At 37.2% G+C, this 19,752-nt stretch overlaps 3 protein-coding genes across 3 annotated transcripts; 2 read left to right on the top strand and 1 right to left on the bottom strand.

The window, feature by feature from the left end:
• On the top strand, window positions 302-3,387 carry LOC18770740. The gene is made up of 7 exons (XM_007202557.2): window positions 302-430; window positions 1,244-1,312; window positions 1,422-1,521; window positions 2,026-2,099; window positions 2,180-2,283; window positions 2,497-2,562; window positions 2,912-3,387. The coding sequence occupies exons 3-7, from the start codon at window positions 1,457-1,459 to the stop codon at window positions 3,176-3,178; spliced, it is 576 nt and encodes a 191-aa protein (XP_007202619.1). The 5' UTR covers window positions 302-430; window positions 1,244-1,312; window positions 1,422-1,456; the 3' UTR covers window positions 3,179-3,387.
• On the top strand, window positions 3,545-6,727 carry LOC18770258 (pentatricopeptide repeat-containing protein At4g30825, chloroplastic). The gene has a single exon (XM_007203646.2). It carries the CDS (start codon window positions 3,863-3,865, stop codon window positions 6,602-6,604), a length of 2,742 nt encoding a protein of 913 aa, XP_007203708.2. The 5' UTR covers window positions 3,545-3,862; the 3' UTR covers window positions 6,605-6,727.
• LOC18771786 (DNA-directed RNA polymerase 3, chloroplastic) lies at window positions 9,187-18,731 on the bottom strand. The gene is made up of 19 exons (XM_007203163.2): window positions 17,845-18,731; window positions 16,902-17,105; window positions 16,635-16,768; window positions 16,264-16,333; window positions 15,702-15,760; window positions 15,373-15,490; window positions 14,867-14,980; window positions 14,393-14,524; window positions 13,611-14,027; window positions 13,362-13,412; window positions 12,861-12,931; window positions 12,066-12,150; window positions 11,667-11,819; window positions 11,410-11,484; window positions 11,226-11,315; window positions 10,990-11,037; window positions 10,803-10,917; window positions 10,345-10,448; window positions 9,187-9,947 (listed from the first exon to the last, which is right to left on the bottom strand). Exons 1-19 carry the CDS (start codon window positions 18,622-18,624, stop codon window positions 9,837-9,839), a joined length of 2,931 nt encoding a protein of 976 aa, XP_007203225.1. The 5' UTR covers window positions 18,625-18,731; the 3' UTR covers window positions 9,187-9,836.

The raw sequence follows: 19,752 nt of genomic DNA, 5'->3' as shown, positions 1-19,752 counted from the left end.
TCTTAATGGACCTTGAATTGAAGAACAACATGAGCGAGTGATATTGGGGGCGGGAGATTTGAATACTGAAGGGGGGTGAATGCTCTTACCAAGAGGAAATAAAAAGAGTTGAAAAAACAGGAAATTAGCTGCAGACGCATACTAAAAAAAAATCGCGGAGGTTAATGGGGCCTACGAATTAGAAAAGCCCATAATTTAATAACAGGCCCAATTCAGGTCTACAAGTTTGGGCCGAAATGAGAATGAGCATTCATTGGTTTGTCATCATCAGCCCTACCCAAGGCTTTCCAATGCTTCCCTTCTTGTCGGCTCTCTCTCTCTCTCTGTATTTCACCACAACTATCTCCTCCTATGTAAAACGGTACCTCCTCCTGTCCTCCTCTTTTCAATACCAATGGTGCTGGGAGCTTACTCATCCTAACCAAGCTAGGTATGCATCTCTCTCTCTCTCTCTCTCTCTCTCTCTCTCTCTCTCTCTCTCTCTCTCTCTCTCTAAATTGTCGATTTGTGCAAGTCATGCATGACCCAGGTTCCGATCAAGCTGGATTGGTACGCATATGTTCATGGGTCCGACCAACATGGTCATTAAGTCTAACCAATCTTCTTCTTCTTTGTTAAATTGAATGCTTCATCTTATTTAAACAAACTGCATGCTCAATTAACTCTACTCACTAAACTTTTAGTAATGCTCATTACCTGTTCGATAATTCTCGTACGGAATGTTACAAATTGGAATCAAAGTGCCTAAATATTATAAAAAGTTTCTATCTTTATTTTCTTTGGGGGGTGGGGTGTTCTTAGTGCATTTACAAATTACGTCTTCAGGGAGTGAAACGGAAAAAGTGAATCGTTAAATGCACTAAGAACACCCCATCGTTTAGATGATGAAAATTTTCGCCAAGTAAAGCTCAAAAAGTTGTATGGTTTGTGTTAAAGATTACTACGTCGTCATTCTGAGGTATGGTAGGCCAGCAGGATTATGTTATCAGTAAATAAGTAGGGATCGGTAATTTCTTTCTCTTTTTAGGTTACAAGCTTTGTTATAGATTCTGGTAGGCATATGGAGATTGGTGTTTGTTTATATCACAGTTTGATGTTATATTTTAATATTACAGTTCCATATTTAAGTCTGTATTCGTCTTAAGGATGTAGAATCCAATTCCTCTATGAGTGGTGCAAAGTGATTGCGCTTCATGCTACTGCAACCTGGGCTGCCTAATTGACTTAATCTTTCATTGCCCAGATATGTTACCTTTGATGATTGAACATTGAGGGCACTATTTTTTTTTTCCGAAAAGGGCACCAAATAGAGGTCAGTGTAAACTTTTCCAAGAATTTGTTCCAGTGTATATATAACTTCATCTTATTGCAGTTAAAACTTAAAACACAGAATGGGACTTAAGATACCATTGATGTTGCAGGAACAAAAGGGGAAAAAGGCTGAGGGGCAACAAAAATGGTGGTTACCAGTTCTAATCCCCACAACAAGGAGATTGTCGTCAGGAAGAGGATTGCGAGCATGTATCTCTCTCTCTCTCTCTCTCTCTCTATATATATATATATATATATAGGGAGATTCTCCAATAAGTATTTTATGTTAAGGATTGGTTACATACTTCTAATCTTGGCCGTTGGATTGCATTCATTAAATGTGTTGGTAGCTTCTTAGATGCAATTCAACAGCCGAGATTAGAAATATGTAACGAATCCTTAACTTAAATACTTATTGGAGAAAAATTTGTAGTGTGGTGGTTGTTTACTTTGAGTTTGTATGAATGAGTAAAAACAATGGGTCTGCTTTTAAAAGGCATTCAAGGTTAAGGATTAAGAAAGTATAGAATCTTTTGGTGTATTAAGTATTGGAAGTGATTGTTAGTGCTCATTTATTGAACTGTAATTTTTAAGCACTGTTTTTCTTTTTGGCATAAAGTGGTATATTCAGTAATATGTACTGTTAGTTATACTATTTGCTTCTCTCTTAGCCAATATATTATGCATCTCTGATGGAGATGGTTCACTGTCTAGATTCAATAAACGGGAAGAGGATTTTCCGTCCTTGAAAGAATACAATGATTACTTGGAGGAAGTGGAGGACATGAGTAAGTTTTTCAGCTTAGGTGTTTCTTATATTTTTGATGAAAAGAGTTAGGCTGACAAAAAAAAAATCATTCTCTGGTAGCATTTAACTTGATCGATGGAATAGATGTCCCTGCTATTGAAGCAAAAATTGCAAAGTATCAGGAAGAAAATGCTGAACAAATAATGATTAATAGAGCCCGTAAGGTACTTCAAAATAAAATCACAGTGTTTTATCCTTTCCTTTCTTTTTTTGGTTCCTAACCTGCTGGCTTTGCTTTATGAGATTTAAGTCGTAATGCTGCCTCCACATTACTTGAAGAAAAAAAGAAGTTCCCAATGCTGGCAATAGTGAACTATTTAATATTTTTCTGCAAAATCTGTGCCAAGGTTCTGATGCTGGTGTTATTAATTGAATAGGCTGAAGAGCTTGCTGCAGCTCTAGCAGCAAGCAAGGGACATCCTGCACAGAATGATACTGATGCGGTAAGAATGGAGTTATTTCATGTATCATCATTTCCTTCTGAGTTCGTAATTGTGCTGCAAGCACCAACACTTGAGTCTGGTACACAACACTTGAATCTGGTACACGACCACTCCAAGCACCAACACTACCACTTCAAGCACACACAGTGCAGTGAAGCACCGAAGAAAAACCACACTTATGCTATTGATTGTTCAGTTGTATAATTTCCAAATGTAATGATTGTACTGATGAGCTATTTTCAATAGAAATTCATTTTTTTTATGAGTTTATTTTTCTAAATTGTGCCAGTTTTCCAGCCCAAAGGGAAGTACATAATTTTTTTAACTGATTTTATGTGTTTATTGACAGGCTCTGAGCCAAGGCTCTCAAGCAGGATTTGGTACTGGTACACAGGGGCAGTATGCCCCTACAGTTGCAGGACAACCACGACCAACTGGCATGGGTCCACAACCACTACCACTTGGAGGGGGGCATGATATGCACGGATATGCTGTTGACGATGAAGAAATGATAAAGCTCCGAGCAGAGAGAGGTGGTAGGGCAGGAGGGTGGAGTGTAGAGATAAGCAGGAAGAGGGCACTCGAAGAAGCCTTCAGTAGCATTTGGGTTTCGTAGGATCATAGTGTTATTAAACTCTGTAATGTAATATATGGCCTTTCATGTAAGAGCAGCAACCTGTGTTCTTTCTTATATCTAAAAGAAGTTTCAGATTGTTGGCTGTGGGGTGAGGGATAACAAATGAGGATAAAGATATCATGTATCAGTACAAAAACCAGATTTTTGGCTGAGTTCTATAAGTAATTATATTTTTGGATGTTCATGTATTTTTGAGGTTCTACAATAAATTAATGAAGCAGATACTTTCTCATCTCAAAATATTTTTGTATTTTCTCATCTCATGCTTATATATTTTATCTTTTTAAAGTTTATCCACCTAAAATTTTCTCTATGGCATAATCACCCCAAAAGAGCTTTGAGGAAAAAAAAAAAATTCAACGGGAAAACAAAAATCAGGCCAATGCACTTGCTAGCTAACAAAGAATAACAGGGGTGTAGGACCTTTAAGAATCACCGACCAATAAAATCCTGAAAGCGCTAACTTTCCTTTCCTCCACTGCTTCAAACTCCATTATCTCCAACTCTACTGCTTCACCTTCACCCACTCCGTCATTTGGGCATTTGGGTATTCGGGTTTCTCATTTCTTTCTCCCACCGCACTTCTTAAACTGAAATTACACTTCTTCTGCACCGACTATTCATTCGGGTGAGTAATTGATGCATTGAACTTGCTTTTGTATCATGACCTCACTGAAGTTTTCTGTTTCTCTGGAGACATTTGATTCTTCAAAGAAGTTCAATTTCTCTGCAGTCAATTCTGTTTGCTACAGTCATGTTAGTAGAGCTTCGGTAGTCAATTCTTCGAATAGAGTCGATCGTATTAAGGTCTCTGGGTTCAAATTTGAATTGTCGAGCATTTCGGAACTGAATCAAATGAGTGAAGAAACCACGCTGTCTCTGTCCTCGAATAAAAATAGAGTAGATGAGAGTTTGGCTGAACAAAACCTGGATTTCAGACAAGCAAGTGCGAAGGAGTCTCGCGGCCCAAAGAATGAGGTCAAAAGGGAAAAGGGTTTGAAGTCTAGTTCAAGAAAGAGTAGGTGGGTACGGGAATTGGAGAATTTGTTTGTGAATGATGGGGAACTTGATGTTGATTACTCTGTTATCGGGTCTGACTTGAGCTTGGAGCATTGCAATGATATTTTGAAACGGCTCGAGAGGTGTAGTGATGTCAAAACTCTCAGATTCTTTGAGTGGATGAGAAGCAATGGGAAATTAGAACGCAATGTGAGTGCTTTCAATTTAGTTTTGCGGGTAATGGGTCGGAGAGAAGATTGGGATGGAGCTGAAAAATTGGTTCAGGAAGTGATTGCTGATTTGGGATGTGAACTGAATTATCAGGTTTTCAACACGCTTATTTATGCATGTTGTAAACTGGGGCGACTTGAGTTGGGAGGAAAGTGGTTTCGAATGATGCTGGAACATGAGGTCCAGCCGAACATTGCAACATTTGGTATGCTAATGGTACTTTACCAGAAGGGATGGAATGTTGAGGAGGCAGAGTTTACTTTTTTTCAAATGAGGAACTTTGGAATTTTATGTCAATCAGCGTACTCGTCAATGATCACAATTTACACCCGCTTGAATTTATTTGAAAAAGCAGAAGAGATCATTGGCTTATTGAAAGAAGATAGAGTGAGACTGAATCTGGATAATTGGTTGGTAATGATTAATGCTTATTGTCAGCAGGGTAAAGTAGATGATGCTGAACTAGTATTGGTCTCCATGCAAGAAGCAGGGTTTTCTCCAAACATTATTGCATACAATACATTGATAACTGGATATGGGAAGGCATCTAAAATGGATGCTGCTGATCACCTATTTCAGGGCATAAAGAATGCCGGACTAGAGCCCGATGAAACAACTTACCGTTCCATGATTGAAGGTTGGGGTCGAGCTGACAATTATATGGAAGCAGAATGGTATTATAAAGAGCTCAAGCGGTTAGGGTACAAGCCTAATTCGTCTAACCTGTACACACTAATAAACTTGCAAGCCAAACATGAGGATGAAGAGGGGGCCATAAGGACGCTTGATGATATGCTGACAATGGGGTGCCAATATTCATCAATTCTTGGTACTCTTCTGCAAGCATATGAGAAGGCTGGAAGGGTTGATAAAGTGCCTCGCCTTTTGAGAGGTTCTTTTTATCAACACATTCTTGTCAGCCAGACTTCTTGTTCCATTCTTGTCATGGCTTATGTGAAACACTGCTTAGTGGATGATACTATGAAAGTGTTGAGGGAGAAACTGTGGAAGGATCCACCTTTCGAAGATAACTTGTATCATTTGTTAATTTGCTCGTGTAAAGAGTTGGGTCATCTAGAGAATGCTGTTAAAATATACAAGCAAATGCCCAGATATGATGACAAGCCAAACATGCACATCATGTGCACAATGATTGACATCTATATCATCATGGGTCTATTCACTGAAGCAGAGAAAATTTATGTTGAGTTGAAATCTTCTGGAGTCGCCTTGGACATGATTGCCTATAGCATTGCTGTAAGAATGTATGTAAAAGCTGGTGCTTTGGAAGATGCTTGCTCTGTTCTAGACACAATGGACAAACAGGAGGGCATTGTTCCAGACATTTATATGTTCCGAGATATGCTTCGTATTTATCAGCGATGTGGAAGGCTTGATAAGTTGAAAGATCTCTACTACAAACTCTTGAAGAGTGGAGTGACTTGGGATCAGGAAATGTACAATTGTGTCATAAACTGCTGTTCTCGTGCTTTGCCAGTTGATGAGATCTCGGAGATTTTTGATGAGATGCTTCAATGTGGGTTTGTTCCTAATACCATCACCTTCAATGTCATGCTCGATGTATATGGGAAAGCAAAGCTTCTGAAGAAGGCTAGGAAGTTGTTCTGGATGGCCCAAAAGTGGGGTTTGGTTGATATGATCTCTTACAATACTATTATAGCTGCTTATGGGCGAAATAAAGACTTAAGAAACATGTCTTCGACATTTGGAGAGATGCAGTTTAAAGGATTTTCAGTTTCCCTTGAAGCATACAATACTATGTTGGATGCTTATGGGAAAGAGAGCCAAATGGAGAGATTTAGAAGCGTTTTGCAGAGAATGAAGGAAACAAGCTGTGCTTCGGATCACTACACGTACAACATTATGATCAATATCTATGGAGAGCAAGGATGGATTGATGAAGTTGCTGACGTGCTGACTGAGTTGAAAGAATGTGGACTCGGACCTGATCTGTGCAGCTATAACACGTTGATTAAGGCATATGGAATTGCAGGAATGGTCGAAGATGCTGTTCATTTGGTCAAGGAAATGAGAGAAAATGGTATACAGCCTGATAAGATAACCTACATCAATCTCATTAATGCACTGCGAAAAAATGATGAATATTTGGAGGCTGTAAAGTGGTCCCTGTGGATGAAGCAGATGGGGTTGTAAAGTTTACATTGCTCATTGCTCATGTATATAATTTACGGCAATTTTCCTTTTATGCCTCTCAATAATACTGATAAGATGGCTTTGTGGTCTTATAAATAAATAAAATCCGTTTTGTTTTACTTATTTATTCGCTAGTTGAGCTAGCCATCGTGCCTTCTCTTACAAGATACGTCATTCTTGAATTAAGTTACGCGGTCCGAAACCACTGTCCTGCGATTATGTATTTTTCTGGCCTGAGCTGTCTTCCAAACTTGCCCTTGCAAAACAAGCTTGGAAGGAAACGGTGCCCGCTCATATACTAGCCCAAGATGTTCTGAATGAATGAGTAGATTTAAAGTGATTCACAACATTTGGATAATGATGCTTGGTAACTTTCAAGCAAACGGGAAGAGGCAGAGTTATCCGGAAATCAATGGAAATAAACAAACAGTTTAATTCAGGTCTACATATAAAATGTGTGTAAAGCAACTGTCTAAATGCAAGTTTTCAAAAGAGGTGCCACGTATAGCCGGGCGGCTATACTATTTATTTAAAACAAATAGGAGCCAAGTATGGCCTCGCGGCCAGACCATTTTTTAAAAAAGGTAACACGTATAGCCGGGCGGCTATACTACTTATTAAAAAAAAAGGTGCCAACTAAAACCGGGTGGCTATACCTTATCTATTTTTTTTTAAAAGAAAAGCACAGTATAGCCGCTCGATTATACTTTTTAGGGAAATTTGCATAAATACCACTTGAACTTTGAGGCATGTGCGTCATTGCCACATGAACTTTTAATTTTAATTTTTAACCACCTAAACTTTGTAGAGTGTTGCAATCCATCACCTACGTCTAATTCCGTTAAAATTTCCCTTAAATGTAAGAGCATTTTTCTCTGTCTCTATAATTAAAAATAATTATAAAACAACATAATTTAAAAAAATGAAAAAATAAAGTTAACCTAACTATCACGAATGTAAGGGCAGAATAGAGTTGCGCACATATTAGCATTAATGGCCAATTCGAGGGTGAAATGGAATTGATGGTGTGTCAACCCCCTCCCTCACTGGTCCAAGTTCTTTCTATTGATGGCCTTCTTGGCCCCCCCTAGTTTTTGTTCTATTGTGCCCTCAAGCATCTTCATAGGCTGGGAAGAGTGCTTTTTTCCCTACTGGTCTAGTCGAGGTGTTGATGCGTGAGGTGTTTTGATGTGTATCGGATGCTTTTATGGTTATCTGTTACGTATTTTGTTTGGCTTGTTTTAGCCTTTTGAATGATATTGATGGTGTATGCACAGCGTTGGGTGAGGGGGAGGGGGAGACAAATTCTCGTTGGTTTTTTTTTCTTCCAAGATCCATGAAAACCATATGAAGAATTTGCCTAACTTTTTTTTTAATTTCCCAAGATCTATGAAAACCATAGCTCTACCTTTTTCAAATCTTCCAAGAACTATGAAAATCATGTGAAAACTAAGGCCTGAATCTTTGTGTGTTTTATAACCTACCAAAATCTCATATTTCTTCCAATTTAGAGGGTTATATTCAATTGGGATTTTAATTTCACAAGTAATCTAACTTCTCATTATTGTTGGTGATTGATATTTCTATTTCTTTTTCTTTTTAAAATTTAGTTTTTATTTATTTATAATTCTCTTTAAGTGCGGTGAATTGACTGAAATACCTTTGCATTTAACAGAAACTTTAACGGCGTTAGACATAGGTGGTGGATGACAATACTTTATAAAGTTCAGGTGGTTAAAAATTAAAATTAAAAGTTCAGGTGGTAATGGTGCACATACCTAAAAGTTCAGGTGGGATTTATGCAAATTTCCCTACTTTTTATTTTAAAAAGGAGCAACGTAAAGCCACGCAGCTAAACTATTTAATTTTTTTTAAAATAGAAGCCCAGTATAGCCGAGTGGCCGTATGATTTATTTAAAAATAGAAGGTGCAAAGTATAGCCGACTATACTATTTATTATTTTAAAAAAAGGGCCCATATACAGCCGTTCGACTTTACGATTTTTTTAAAAAGGACCCAAGTATAGCCGATCGGCTATCCTATTTAACGGCTATACTCATATTTTTTTAAAAAGGAGCCACATATAGCCGATCGGCTATACTATTTATTTATAAAAAAGGTGCTAAGTCTAGCCGACCAGCTTTACTATTTATTTAAAAAAAATAACCAAACAGGTCTAGCCGCGCGGCTATACGATTTATTTTTTAAAAATAGGACCCAAGTCTAGCCGTGCGGCGATACTATTTATTTATTTTAAAAGGGAAACCAGTGCTATACTACTAATTTTTTTTTTAAAAATAGTATAGCCGGGCGGCTATACTATTTTTTTTAAGAGGACCAAAGTATAGCCGTGCGGCTATACGATTTATTTTTTAAAACGAAACAGGTATAGCCTACCGGCTATACGATTTATTTTTTTAAAAAAGGATCCAATGATAGCCGCGCGGCTGTGCAATTTATTTAATATAAACGAACCCAGTATAGCCGCGCGGCTATACTATGGCAAAAGAAGCTTGGAAGGAAAGGGTGCCCATGCTCATATACTAGCCCAAGATGTTCCGAATGAATGAGTAGATTTAAAGTGATTCACAACATTTTGATAGAACCATCAATGAAGTTCCTTCATTTCTTTACAGTTCTTGCCCAAAAATTTGCAAGAACTTTTCACTCACAATTTTACATGTATTTAGAGAGTGAGCTTTTCCCCCTTCTATAGATACAGCATATGTAATGCATCGGAATACATAGAAAGGAAACAATACATGATTTTTGCACCATTAAGATGAACTCCACAAAATTAGCTCCAACAGCCAGGACGCACTTGCCGCCTTGTGTCTGCCTCTCTTGCCTCCGAAAAAATTGTTCCACATTAAAGAACTTCTAAACAGCTTTGAATTTCAGTAGAAGCGTCTCCTTTACTGTACATGGGTCACTTCTAAAATAGAGCCAGATCATTAACATTTACGATGATCACCACCCCATCAGAATCAGACTTGCTGATCATGGGAATCAGAATTTGTTCTTTCACTTTTCAAAAAAGGAACCTTAGGCTTCTGTTTCCCAGCTCAACTTGCTGCCCCTATCCAAATGAACTTTTAACAAAGCTTCTTGGTCAATTTGGGGGTATCCAAATGTACTCTTAACAAAGCTTCTTGGTCAATTTGGGGGTGCATATGATACAAGTGACAATGCTTTCCACATACTGTTATCATCGCTGCTCATGACTGGAAATTCAGTTGAAAAAGTATGGAGATTCTAGAACCTGTAGCAAGTCAAAGTCGCCTCTTTCTGGGAGTGGAGGAAAAGTCAATGCTGGATATGATGCTTGGAAACTTTCAAGCAACTGGGAAGAGGCAGAGTTTTCAGGAAATCAATGGAAATAAACAAACAGTTTAATTCAGGTCTACATATAAAATGTGTGTAAAGCAACTTTCTAAATGCAAGTTCTCAAACAATTAGAAGCAGTTTGACCATTTCATTATATCATAAAGTAAAAATTAGGGAGAAGCTGAAAGGAGTCTTTCAATGCACAAGTTTTCTACAATGAAGACGCATTCGTAACTTCTTAAACTTCATCTTGAAACCTTGTGAGGAGACATCAAAACAAACTTAAGTAGCCTCGAGAAATCATTGTGTCAAATACAAGTCATTCCACTCAAGTTGCTTTTAAACAAGCCAGAGAAAGATCTGAATTTATGAGACCTAATTTTATGAAGAGAAACAGGACGTAGTTCACTTACACTTTCAAGTATTGGCATGCTATAAAGCTCCACAAATTTTTCCCGAAGTATCTCGTTCATTTGGTCCACATCACACGGATGAGTCCAGAAGGAATCATGCACCCCTGCAAGCACATTTTAACACATATGTGAGACTTCAAACATACTTCAATATGTAAGTGAGAACTTAAACCAATATAAAAAAGAGACTTTATTTTGATGAATCTATGCCCTCTAATCCTCTAAGTACAGATCACTTCAGCAGGATGTAAGTTCCAATATCTTCTGACAAAAGTTCAATGGTTTAGGAAAAATTATCTTCTTCCATTTTATTTTATTTTGGGTCAGTGTCTTATCCTCATATTTGAAAACCATTACACTGAGACTTTGGTTTTGAGCATGTATTTTACATCAATGACTAACAGTATATTTCAAGCCCAGTCTAATGCAGAGTTACAGACTACACTACTGAGACAAACCTGCAAAACGTAGGCCAGCGTCCCTGCAGGCAAGAGCTGTCATCATCATGTGTGAACCGTCAAGTGAGTGTACAAAATTTGGAGGAAATGCAGTTCTCTGTTTTCTAATATCTACCTGGAGTTGGAGAATATATCAAATCTATAGCAATTCATAAAAGATAAGGCAAGAGAAGATTTGTAAGCTTACTGAGTTACTCTCCCGTTGCAAGGCTAAAACCTGAAGAGATGTTCTTATCTGCAACTCCAGGGGAAGAATAGTTAATAAAAAAGAGGTACATGATCCCATTAGAGACAAGAAGACAAAGACCAGATGCAACCTATCCAGATATCGTGTACTAAACAATTTCATCTAAGAGGGAATTCAGCCAAATGCGGGTTTGCGTGTCAATGAAAATTAATTTTTAACTAAGCTGTCAAACTTACAAGATGCCTTTCACTTTTACAATAGGGTTGCACAACAGGAAGACCTAGAGGAGTAGTCCAGCGCACAGGTTGATTTTCTGAAGCAATTACCTGCAAAAGTTTCATAACGCAACTTAACTCTCAGATCTACCAGGCAGTCCAGCCTATCATTTAGTGTCTGAAACATGACCAAAAAATTGCATACCTTAGCACAATCACCAAGCCAGCTCATTATGCCACGGGCAGCTTGGAATATCTCTCCGAGGGCAGCCAGAGTAACCTGTTGCAAAGATGAAATTTAGTAAAGATAATCTAGATTTAATAACAAATGTTGCAGGACGTTTTTTAATTTTAGCTAATAATCCAAATGATAAAACCAAGAAATTTCTGCAGTTAATTCTTGATTCACATATATAAGGATGAAATTTGGTGGCTGGAACGCTTAGGAGGTTGTTCCCTTACTTTAGCAGCATAGCAAGCTGCAGTGAACAGTAGTCTGTCATCGGTAATAAGACCCTTCTCTTCTAATCTTCTTTTTATTTGTTCACGTGCCCCAACATAAGTAACACCATATACTGAAGTCATTACAGTCTGCTTCACCAATTTCCTATCAATCTGAAAGATTCCAAAACCATACCTTGTCAGATATACATATGCAATATGGACTTATTTATCTACAAATATTACCCATATTTAATTTTTGTTGTCTATGTGTATGTTTGTATGCATGTGTGTCTGTATGTACATGTATGAATGCATACATACTTGTACATGAAGTTTAAGTATCCACAGTTGACAAGTAAAAGTCCATTTTATAGTAAATTGGAACTCTGAACTCGAGAAGAATCCAGGAAGATCAACCTGATTGACTAAGATTCTGGCTAATAAAGCATTTGGACTCGTAGTTGGGTCTTTATTGCTGTCTCTTTTCATAATCTCATGTACCCTGACAACATATACATAGAGAAGATAAGCCTGAGTAAGAGGAGCTTGCAGAAGAAAAGACTAATAAACCGATCAGGAATGAAGCAGTTACATGGATGGAGTGCACTATGTGCACCTCTAAAAAAGAAATTATAAAATCAATGTGCAGTTCATACATCGTGTGCAGAACTAGTGAGGCACATGCATGCAAGAGTTTAGTACCAGGTGAATCTTTCTCACCTTTTTTATACCTTGGCTTGTAAGAAATGGTCTTTTGTTAAAACTATTTACTTCATGTAAAAGTACTGAAATGAAAAGTACTGAAATGTTCTTATTTCAGTACTTTTACATGAAGTTGTTGCTTTGGAAATTGGACCCATGGATTATAAATTGTATGTATAATAATGAATGAATTGTATGTATTGAAAATCTTCAAAACATGTTTCTCCTTTTCCCTTTTTCTGAATTAACATTTCTGTGTACAATCATTGCTTGATTCAATGTTATTTTTGTATTCTGTTATGCACTCTATCTGAAAGATATTTGTACATGCTTTCAAATCTTAGTAATTGAATTCTTACCAATGAAAACAAGTTAATGTAAACAAAGGAGTAAAATGCAATCAAATACAGTTCATATGACAGAACAACATTAAAATGAGTCATCAGATTAAATATTTCATCAGTTTCAATCCCATGATAGAAGATGACAGAATTTTTCTTTTTAATATACCTCGCAGCAATTTCTGAGTAAACATCAGCAGGTTTATCTCCATCAACTAAGTTGACTGCAGCTGCTTCCAACTGAGAAGCAATTCAAATCAATCAGCAGAGCAAGACATTTACATCATAATAAGAAATAAGGGGAACTTTGAAATATAACAAAACACGTTGAATTTTTTTACTACGGGAACAAAAAGAGTGTTAGGAAAATTTAAGAACGTCAGCACGTAACAAGCCCTATAGATCGAAAGTGCTATAATAAGCAAAACATATAACAGAGAGTTCTTGAACAGAAATAATATTTTCCCTCAAACAGTTAATGTTGAGGGTAACCAAAATAAAAATTTCCCCACTGTCTACTGCCAACCAAAGCACTAATATTGGCAGAGATTATAAAATTTTCTAATACAACTATAACAACATGATAAGTTCTTGAACTACTATTCCAGAAACATTGAAAAAAAAATCAAATTTAAAGTGCAATGACATTAACATGCACAAACCCACGTACGCTATCTCTTCCCAAGGCTGCATAGTGCTGTAAGCCATTGCATGAACCATCCTAAAAAGATTAAGCTCATTAGTAAGATAAACATGGACAAGGCAAGAGTTAGGAATTATGCTCATGGAAATTTAAAGACAGCCAATGAAAGGAGAACAATATAAAAATGAGTAACAGATCATCATCATGCATCATATATATATGGGTTTGAATATTAAATAAAAGAACAATCCTAACAAGCTTGAATAAGTAATTTACCTGATGGATGGGCAAATGAGAAATGACAGTATGTGGTGATGGGCTATTTAAGGCTTCTGAGAGATTGATACAAGCAGCTAGGCACTGTAAAGGATCTTCAGCTGTTAACCACCAACGGTTTCCATTAACCGGGTTTGTTGCTGAATCAAATATATCATCAATGTGATTATCCACAAATGCTAGTCGCCCCTCATATGAAAGCTTTTCAACACCGCCAGCATACAGGTTTGCTAAATGAATCTTCAGCCAACGTAATCCAGACTTCCCTAATGGTCGTCCTTCAGCAAATTCAAGGACTCCTCGACAGAGATCAGAACTCAAATGATTCAAATGTGGATGCATTGGGTATGCTCGGCCTCGGAAATCAAGATTGTGGGGATAATAAAAGCCTTCCTCATCTTTCATTTTGCGAGCAACCTATATTAAAATCAGTTCACTCGATATTATTTCTCACATAGTGAAATCTAAAGGTGGTGAACATATATATGTTCCAGAGATCGTCCGGAGGTGATATATTGTCAAATGTCATTACTGTGGTTATAGTTTCAGAAACCAAAAGACCCGTCAAAGTTATTAAACATATGTACGACCTGGTGGTTCACTAATATCTAATTGAACCTATATATCTTTTGTTCACTAGTGCACAAATATTAGGCAAGGGTCACAAGAACATTACTCTTGACTAGTTCAATGACTGGATCAAACAGCACTGCAAATTAACAGGGTACTAAAAAATTGCAACATTACGAAATAAATATTATATAATCAGAAGGAGACCTTACAGAGAGCTTAAGTTCAGTGTCACATCGTTGAGAATGCCTCTCTTGGTTAATCTTCTTTGCTTTTCTGACACTCCATTTCCATTCCTGAATTTCTTTTAAATCCTCAGATGGTGATTTATCCGGTACAGGAACCTACAAGCCCATGAGAATATTCAGGCCACATGATTTTTACAAGCAAAAGGTGAACATAATAATGTTAACAACCTAAAATAGTTAGCCGTAAAAGAAAACCCACCACAAAGGAAATTGACTAAATTATCCATAATCTAGGTTTTTTTTTTTTTTTTTTTTTTTTCTTTTCCATTTTCATCATTGTAACGTGAGGCAGGTATTTCAAGAGTAATATGTTACTTGGGAGAATGTTGTAGAGATCATTCAATTTAGTTACTCTTAAGAGCTATCTCTGGAGAAAGTAAGAAAAAGGTAGGACACAAACAATTTTTTATTAAATGTGAGAGATCATTATGTCCTCACGTCTTCACGATTAACCAGGCCTGCAATGTTGCCACCTCTAGCCCAGATGCTCTCCACCACACTAAGTACTTTCTTATTCACCCTCCATTTGGTGCTTCCAAGCATATCAAGGGCCTGCACACATGCCATATCAAAAGCGGATATCATTTTCATGATACAGGGAACAAAATATATGCTGAAGAACTAGAAATTAGAACCAAAGTATGCCTCTATGCATAAGAAAAAGTTCAGTTCATCATCTAAAATCCCATCACAGTCTCTATCTATAATAAAATATGATAGTTTCTAATGCAGCAGTGAACAAATACTAGTCAAATTGTAACTACTTTTGATTAATAGTTTTTGTTGTTGTTCATAACTGTATCCTGAAAAATCATAGTGATTATTCTATCAGAAAGGGAAGGGGAAGCAACAACGGTGCTCTCACCATGTGGAAAGCTCTGGCCTTGATCTATTCACAAGGAAAATATGAAATGGAACAATAAATGGAACTCTAATTAATGTACCTCAAATACTTTCTGCATCTGGTTTCTAGAAATGTTCCTCATTGCATCTACCTGCTTCCTAGATCCATGAGTACGCATGACATAAGAAGGTAAGAACAAATGCCCACCCTTGTCATACCTGGAAAGATTTTAAAAAAGATCTTTCAAAATTAAGTAGCACAGTATAACAAATGGGAAACTGAGTGCAGGCTTCTAATTTATTCAACATTTATTAGTCAGTCACCAACTTCAATACGATCTCATTTATTTGTCAACTTTTCTTTCATGTATTTAAAAAAAAAATGGAATGCAGAAAATGCTAAATAAATATCACATATTGTATCTCATACCCTTTCCATCTTTTGGGAGGCACCAACATTGGCACATAAGGAATCAACATATGTTTAGCCTGTAAAGATACAAGAACATAAAATAACCGTTAAGTAGCACAATCAGAGTAAAGACATGTACAACATACAAAACATACTCGGCATATACAATAAGTTATAAGGCCTGGTAAATTTAGCAGTAACCCAATGATAGTAGCAATCACAACCACACAAGAAAGCAGTGCAAAAACAAACAAAGTGAACAATGAATTATTCCACAAAAAACCTTCACCCCTCACCCCTAGAAACTCCTTTCTGGTAGGACTCCACAATTGAAGTCTCTTCATATTTGACATGATGTTCACAGAGAACAATGCAAAGCAAGAATATGTGGCCATTAAAATTACGCATAATGAGGTCTAATCACGGGGAACAAATAGGTGAGCTTTGAATTGATATGCATTCCTTTTTATATCATAACCCAGAAACTTGACAGCAGATTTGAATTTGTATTCACAATGCAAACTAATTTCAAGTGTATTGAACAGGTAAACTCAAACAGGAAAGAGATATCTCAACTTACAGTTTTATCAAGGCCAGTAAGAACCAGGGGATCACATTCTATAACTCCATAGTTCTTCACAATTTTCTGCCTATAAGGATCAAAAGAAATTATATTATCACAAAGGAAAAATACTAGAGTCAAAGCACATGATTTCCTATCCCTTAAAAACCTATGAAATATAGGGTTGCATACCACTACAAATATTCTATAATCAAAATATTTCAATTAGGTAGATCAAGATACACCAGGATAATTGAATAAACTAACCTGACATATCTAACTAAAGTAAACAACTCCTGCCCAAGAAAAGCCAATTAAACTGTGATCTATTTTCCCAACAGTGAATTTCTGAAGGAAATTTGGGGCTATAAAAGGTTTAAAAGTCTTACCCTGGACTTTTTGCCACGGCTTTAAATCTGTGCCTAAATGCAGGTCTAACATCAGGTGGACTATCTGCCAACTGGCTAAGTGGAGGTTGTACATAAGCTGTTTCGGTTAATAATTCTATCAGACGACTTCCCAGCTGCAAAATAACATGACATGAGAAGAAGAAAAAAAAAAATTAAACCCTTTATATACAATACAATCTAAAACAGAAAAGAAAAAAAAAACACTCTGCCATAGTGAAAGAATACAAAATACTCAAAGCAACAAACCTTAGCCTGTTTATCACGACCCCAGGGCTTCATTTCTTCCTTTATCAATAGCTTTTGCACCTCATTCAGCCTTTTCCTTCTAATTAAACCATTAACACGTTTCCGGAGTATCTCCTTCTCCTTGCTCAGACCATCTTCATCAGCAACACCAGTCTTCTTTTTCTGGAGATTTTTGGTTTTCTCCAAGAAACTATGGATCCTGACCTGAAATATCGAGAGGTAACAATATATAATTTCTCATTTTCAATTAAGTGATACTGGTGAAATGGAGTATAAACAGGGAAATGTTGACGTTAAGCTTGAATTGCACGGAAATTACAAAATATGAATAAAAATAAGTATAAGAATGTCCAATCAACAAGGTTGCTAATGGATAAGCTTTGGTCAGACCATGTCTAATGCACTCTACTCAAGTGGTAAAGGGGTCATTGGGATTATCATTTCAAGCAAGTGTTACAGCACAAAAAAGCTTGATCCTGAATCTTCACTCCAAAATTTACCATGAAGGACTGCTTTCTAAATTAAGCCTTTAGTATCATGATCCTCCCAAATCTGCAAAGTTTTCCTCTTTTAAAAAAAATAAATAAATCAAAGTTCCTAAATAACAATTCATATTATAGTAGTACTAGTATGATAGTATGATATATACACCAACTAAAGCGAAATGATTCTCTTTAGAACGAAATAAAAATAAATGAGCTAACCAGAATGATTAAAACTAGAAACTAGTACATACATATACCAATTAGAAGTTCCCAATTAACACACAATCCCCATCATCAAGGCATCACTTCAGGGATGAAATCTCCTTAAACCGTAGCTTTTATAATGCACATCATGTCGCATTGACTTAGTAACTATGAAAGGTCCATTTCAAAACCAATATGCAAACAATTATCTAAAACTCCAAACACACAAATGAAATTAGGACTTTAGAACTCACCTCCTGCTCTATGGCCATGCCAATATGAACAGCAGCTTGAACAACTTGAACACACCCATCTTGATTCCCCACCATAACCAACCCCATCATCTTATGCATAACAATAAGCGCCATCTTGTCAGCCGGCAACAAATCAATGTGGGGCGCAAACGCTGCCTTGTGTTTTTTCGTTTGCTGCGTCTTCTGTTCCCTCGCTATCGCCTCCCTCAACGGCTCAAACCAACCCAAAAACAAGGCCTTTACATAAGGCAAATTCGGAGCTAACTTCTTCTCACGCATTACTTTTTCCAAATCCTTATATTCGTCCACCATTCTCTCCCAAGCCTCGGTCTCGGCCTTTATCTGCCTCCTCCTAAGTACATTATAGTTCCTCCTCTCAATTTCCTTAGACTCCAATTTCAATTCTTGGTTGGCTCTTTTGTAAATACCCTTCAAAAAGAGTGAGGCAATCCATGGCGGGTCTTGGATAAAAATCCTCGGGGCCGATTCCTGAGGTGTAATTAGATGAAATTCGCTCATGGGTATCTGAAAATTCATCGAATTTTCGACGATATTGTCTTGTATTGAGTCTCTCAACGGGGGGATATGAACAGGTTCTGGAGGGGGTTTAAGGTTTAGCGGGAAATGAGTGGAGGAAGAGTGTGAGGGCTTGAAGAAGAGACTGTTGGAGGTTGAGCTGAAGAGAAACTTGTGGTTAAGCTTCGGAGCTTTACTCCATCTGGAACTGCATGTGTATGTTTGAGCTTGAGGGCTCGGAGAGAATGAGGCTGTGGAAGCCATTTCAGAGAGAGGCACAGCTCAATGAAGAAGAGATGAAACCTCGCTTAAACCTTTTTGGTTGTCCATTTTGAGGATATTTTCCCATGTACGTTAATAATTTTTTTTTTCTTTTGGGGAGAAAAATTTAAATAAAAAAACAAACAAACAAAGAGGCCTCCCCTACATTTAGAAAAGCCCACTTCTATTTGCAACACAGAAGTAAGGCCCATACTTAACACGTTAGAAGTGAGAAAGGGCAAACTTGCAAACTCTCGTGAAACTGAGCCCATTTTGATTGAACAAAATAAAATCTGAAAAACCTAAATTGTCCTTTCTGATTTCGTCGTTTGCTAGCTGGGGTAGATGTGACATTATCTATTTCTAGCTATTTATGGCGAGTTTCTATAACGAGGGACTATGTTGAGTAGTTACAATGAGAAATTTTAATCCAACAACTCCGCACTAGATTGGATGACGATTAAGACCCTCATTCTAGCCTCCTTGTTGGCGTCGAGGTCGATTAAGGACCCACTCATATATGAGTTGGTCTCAAGGCCGTTGCTATGAGATGCTGCCACGTGTAACAAAGGCAACATGTTAGTTTGATGACTGGATCTGATTATGCGTTGACAATAACGAAATATCCCTCTACCGCCGATCTGATGTTTGGTTCTCATCTCCACCGTGGCCGACGCCTCCTCCTCTAGTTCCTTATTCGTTTGGTGAAAAAGGGAGGGGATGATTGCGAGGTCTGTGACGAGACGAATATGAAGCTGTTCAAACTTTTGTTACTTTTTCTTTAAAGCAAAATCAGTTCAAGTTTTTTCCACAATTTAATGATTAGCCTTGGCATGTGACGTATGATCTTCTGATAACTACCGGCTCCTACAAGATTATTCAGTAATTGATGTCTTAATCAAATCTGGCTTTGTCCAAAACCAGACCTAACTCCATTTTCCGAACTTGTGTGCACAAATTTGATGATCATTGATGCTGCTCTCCGATCAGCTAAGTATAGAACTTTGGGCATATTTGGTGGCTCTCAGACTATTTCAATTAAATTAGGTAAGTATTTTGACAGCTGTTTGATGAATTTATAAATATTTAAAATCGAACTTATTACATCATACCCCAATTTAATATTCTTAC

Source organism: Prunus persica, chromosome G7 (assembly GCF_000346465.2).
Source record: "Prunus persica cultivar Lovell chromosome G7, Prunus_persica_NCBIv2, whole genome shotgun sequence".
Taxonomy (NCBI): domain Eukaryota; kingdom Viridiplantae; phylum Streptophyta; class Magnoliopsida; order Rosales; family Rosaceae; genus Prunus; species Prunus persica.
This window is presented reverse-complemented; position numbering and strand designations above follow the sequence as displayed.

Excerpts from the sequence above, each read along its gene's own strand:
- LOC18770740 (XM_007202557.2), top strand. The coding sequence starts at position 1,457 with ATGGTGGTTACCAGTTCTAATCCCCACAACAAGGAGATTGTCGTCAGG. Across the intron at positions 2,100-2,179 it reads GGAGGAAGTGGAGGACATGA|CATTTAACTTGATCGATGGA; the intron begins GTAAGTTTTTCA and ends ATTCTCTGGTAG. Across the intron at positions 2,284-2,496 it reads TGATTAATAGAGCCCGTAAG|GCTGAAGAGCTTGCTGCAGC; the intron begins GTACTTCAAAAT and ends TTAATTGAATAG.
- LOC18770258 (XM_007203646.2), top strand. The coding sequence starts at position 3,863 with ATGACCTCACTGAAGTTTTCTGTTTCTCTGGAGACATTTGATTCTTCA.
- LOC18771786 (XM_007203163.2), bottom strand. The coding sequence starts at position 18,624 with ATGGCTTCCACAGCCTCATTCTCTCCGAGCCCTCAAGCTCAAACATAC. Across the intron at positions 11,820-12,065 it reads CCAGAATCTTAGTCAATCAG|ATTGATAGGAAATTGGTGAA; the intron begins GTTGATCTTCCT and ends GGAATCTTTCAG. Across the intron at positions 9,948-10,344 it reads GCATGCCAATACTTGAAAGT|TTGCTTGAAAGTTTCCAAGC; the intron begins GTAAGTGAACTA and ends GCCTCTTCCCAG.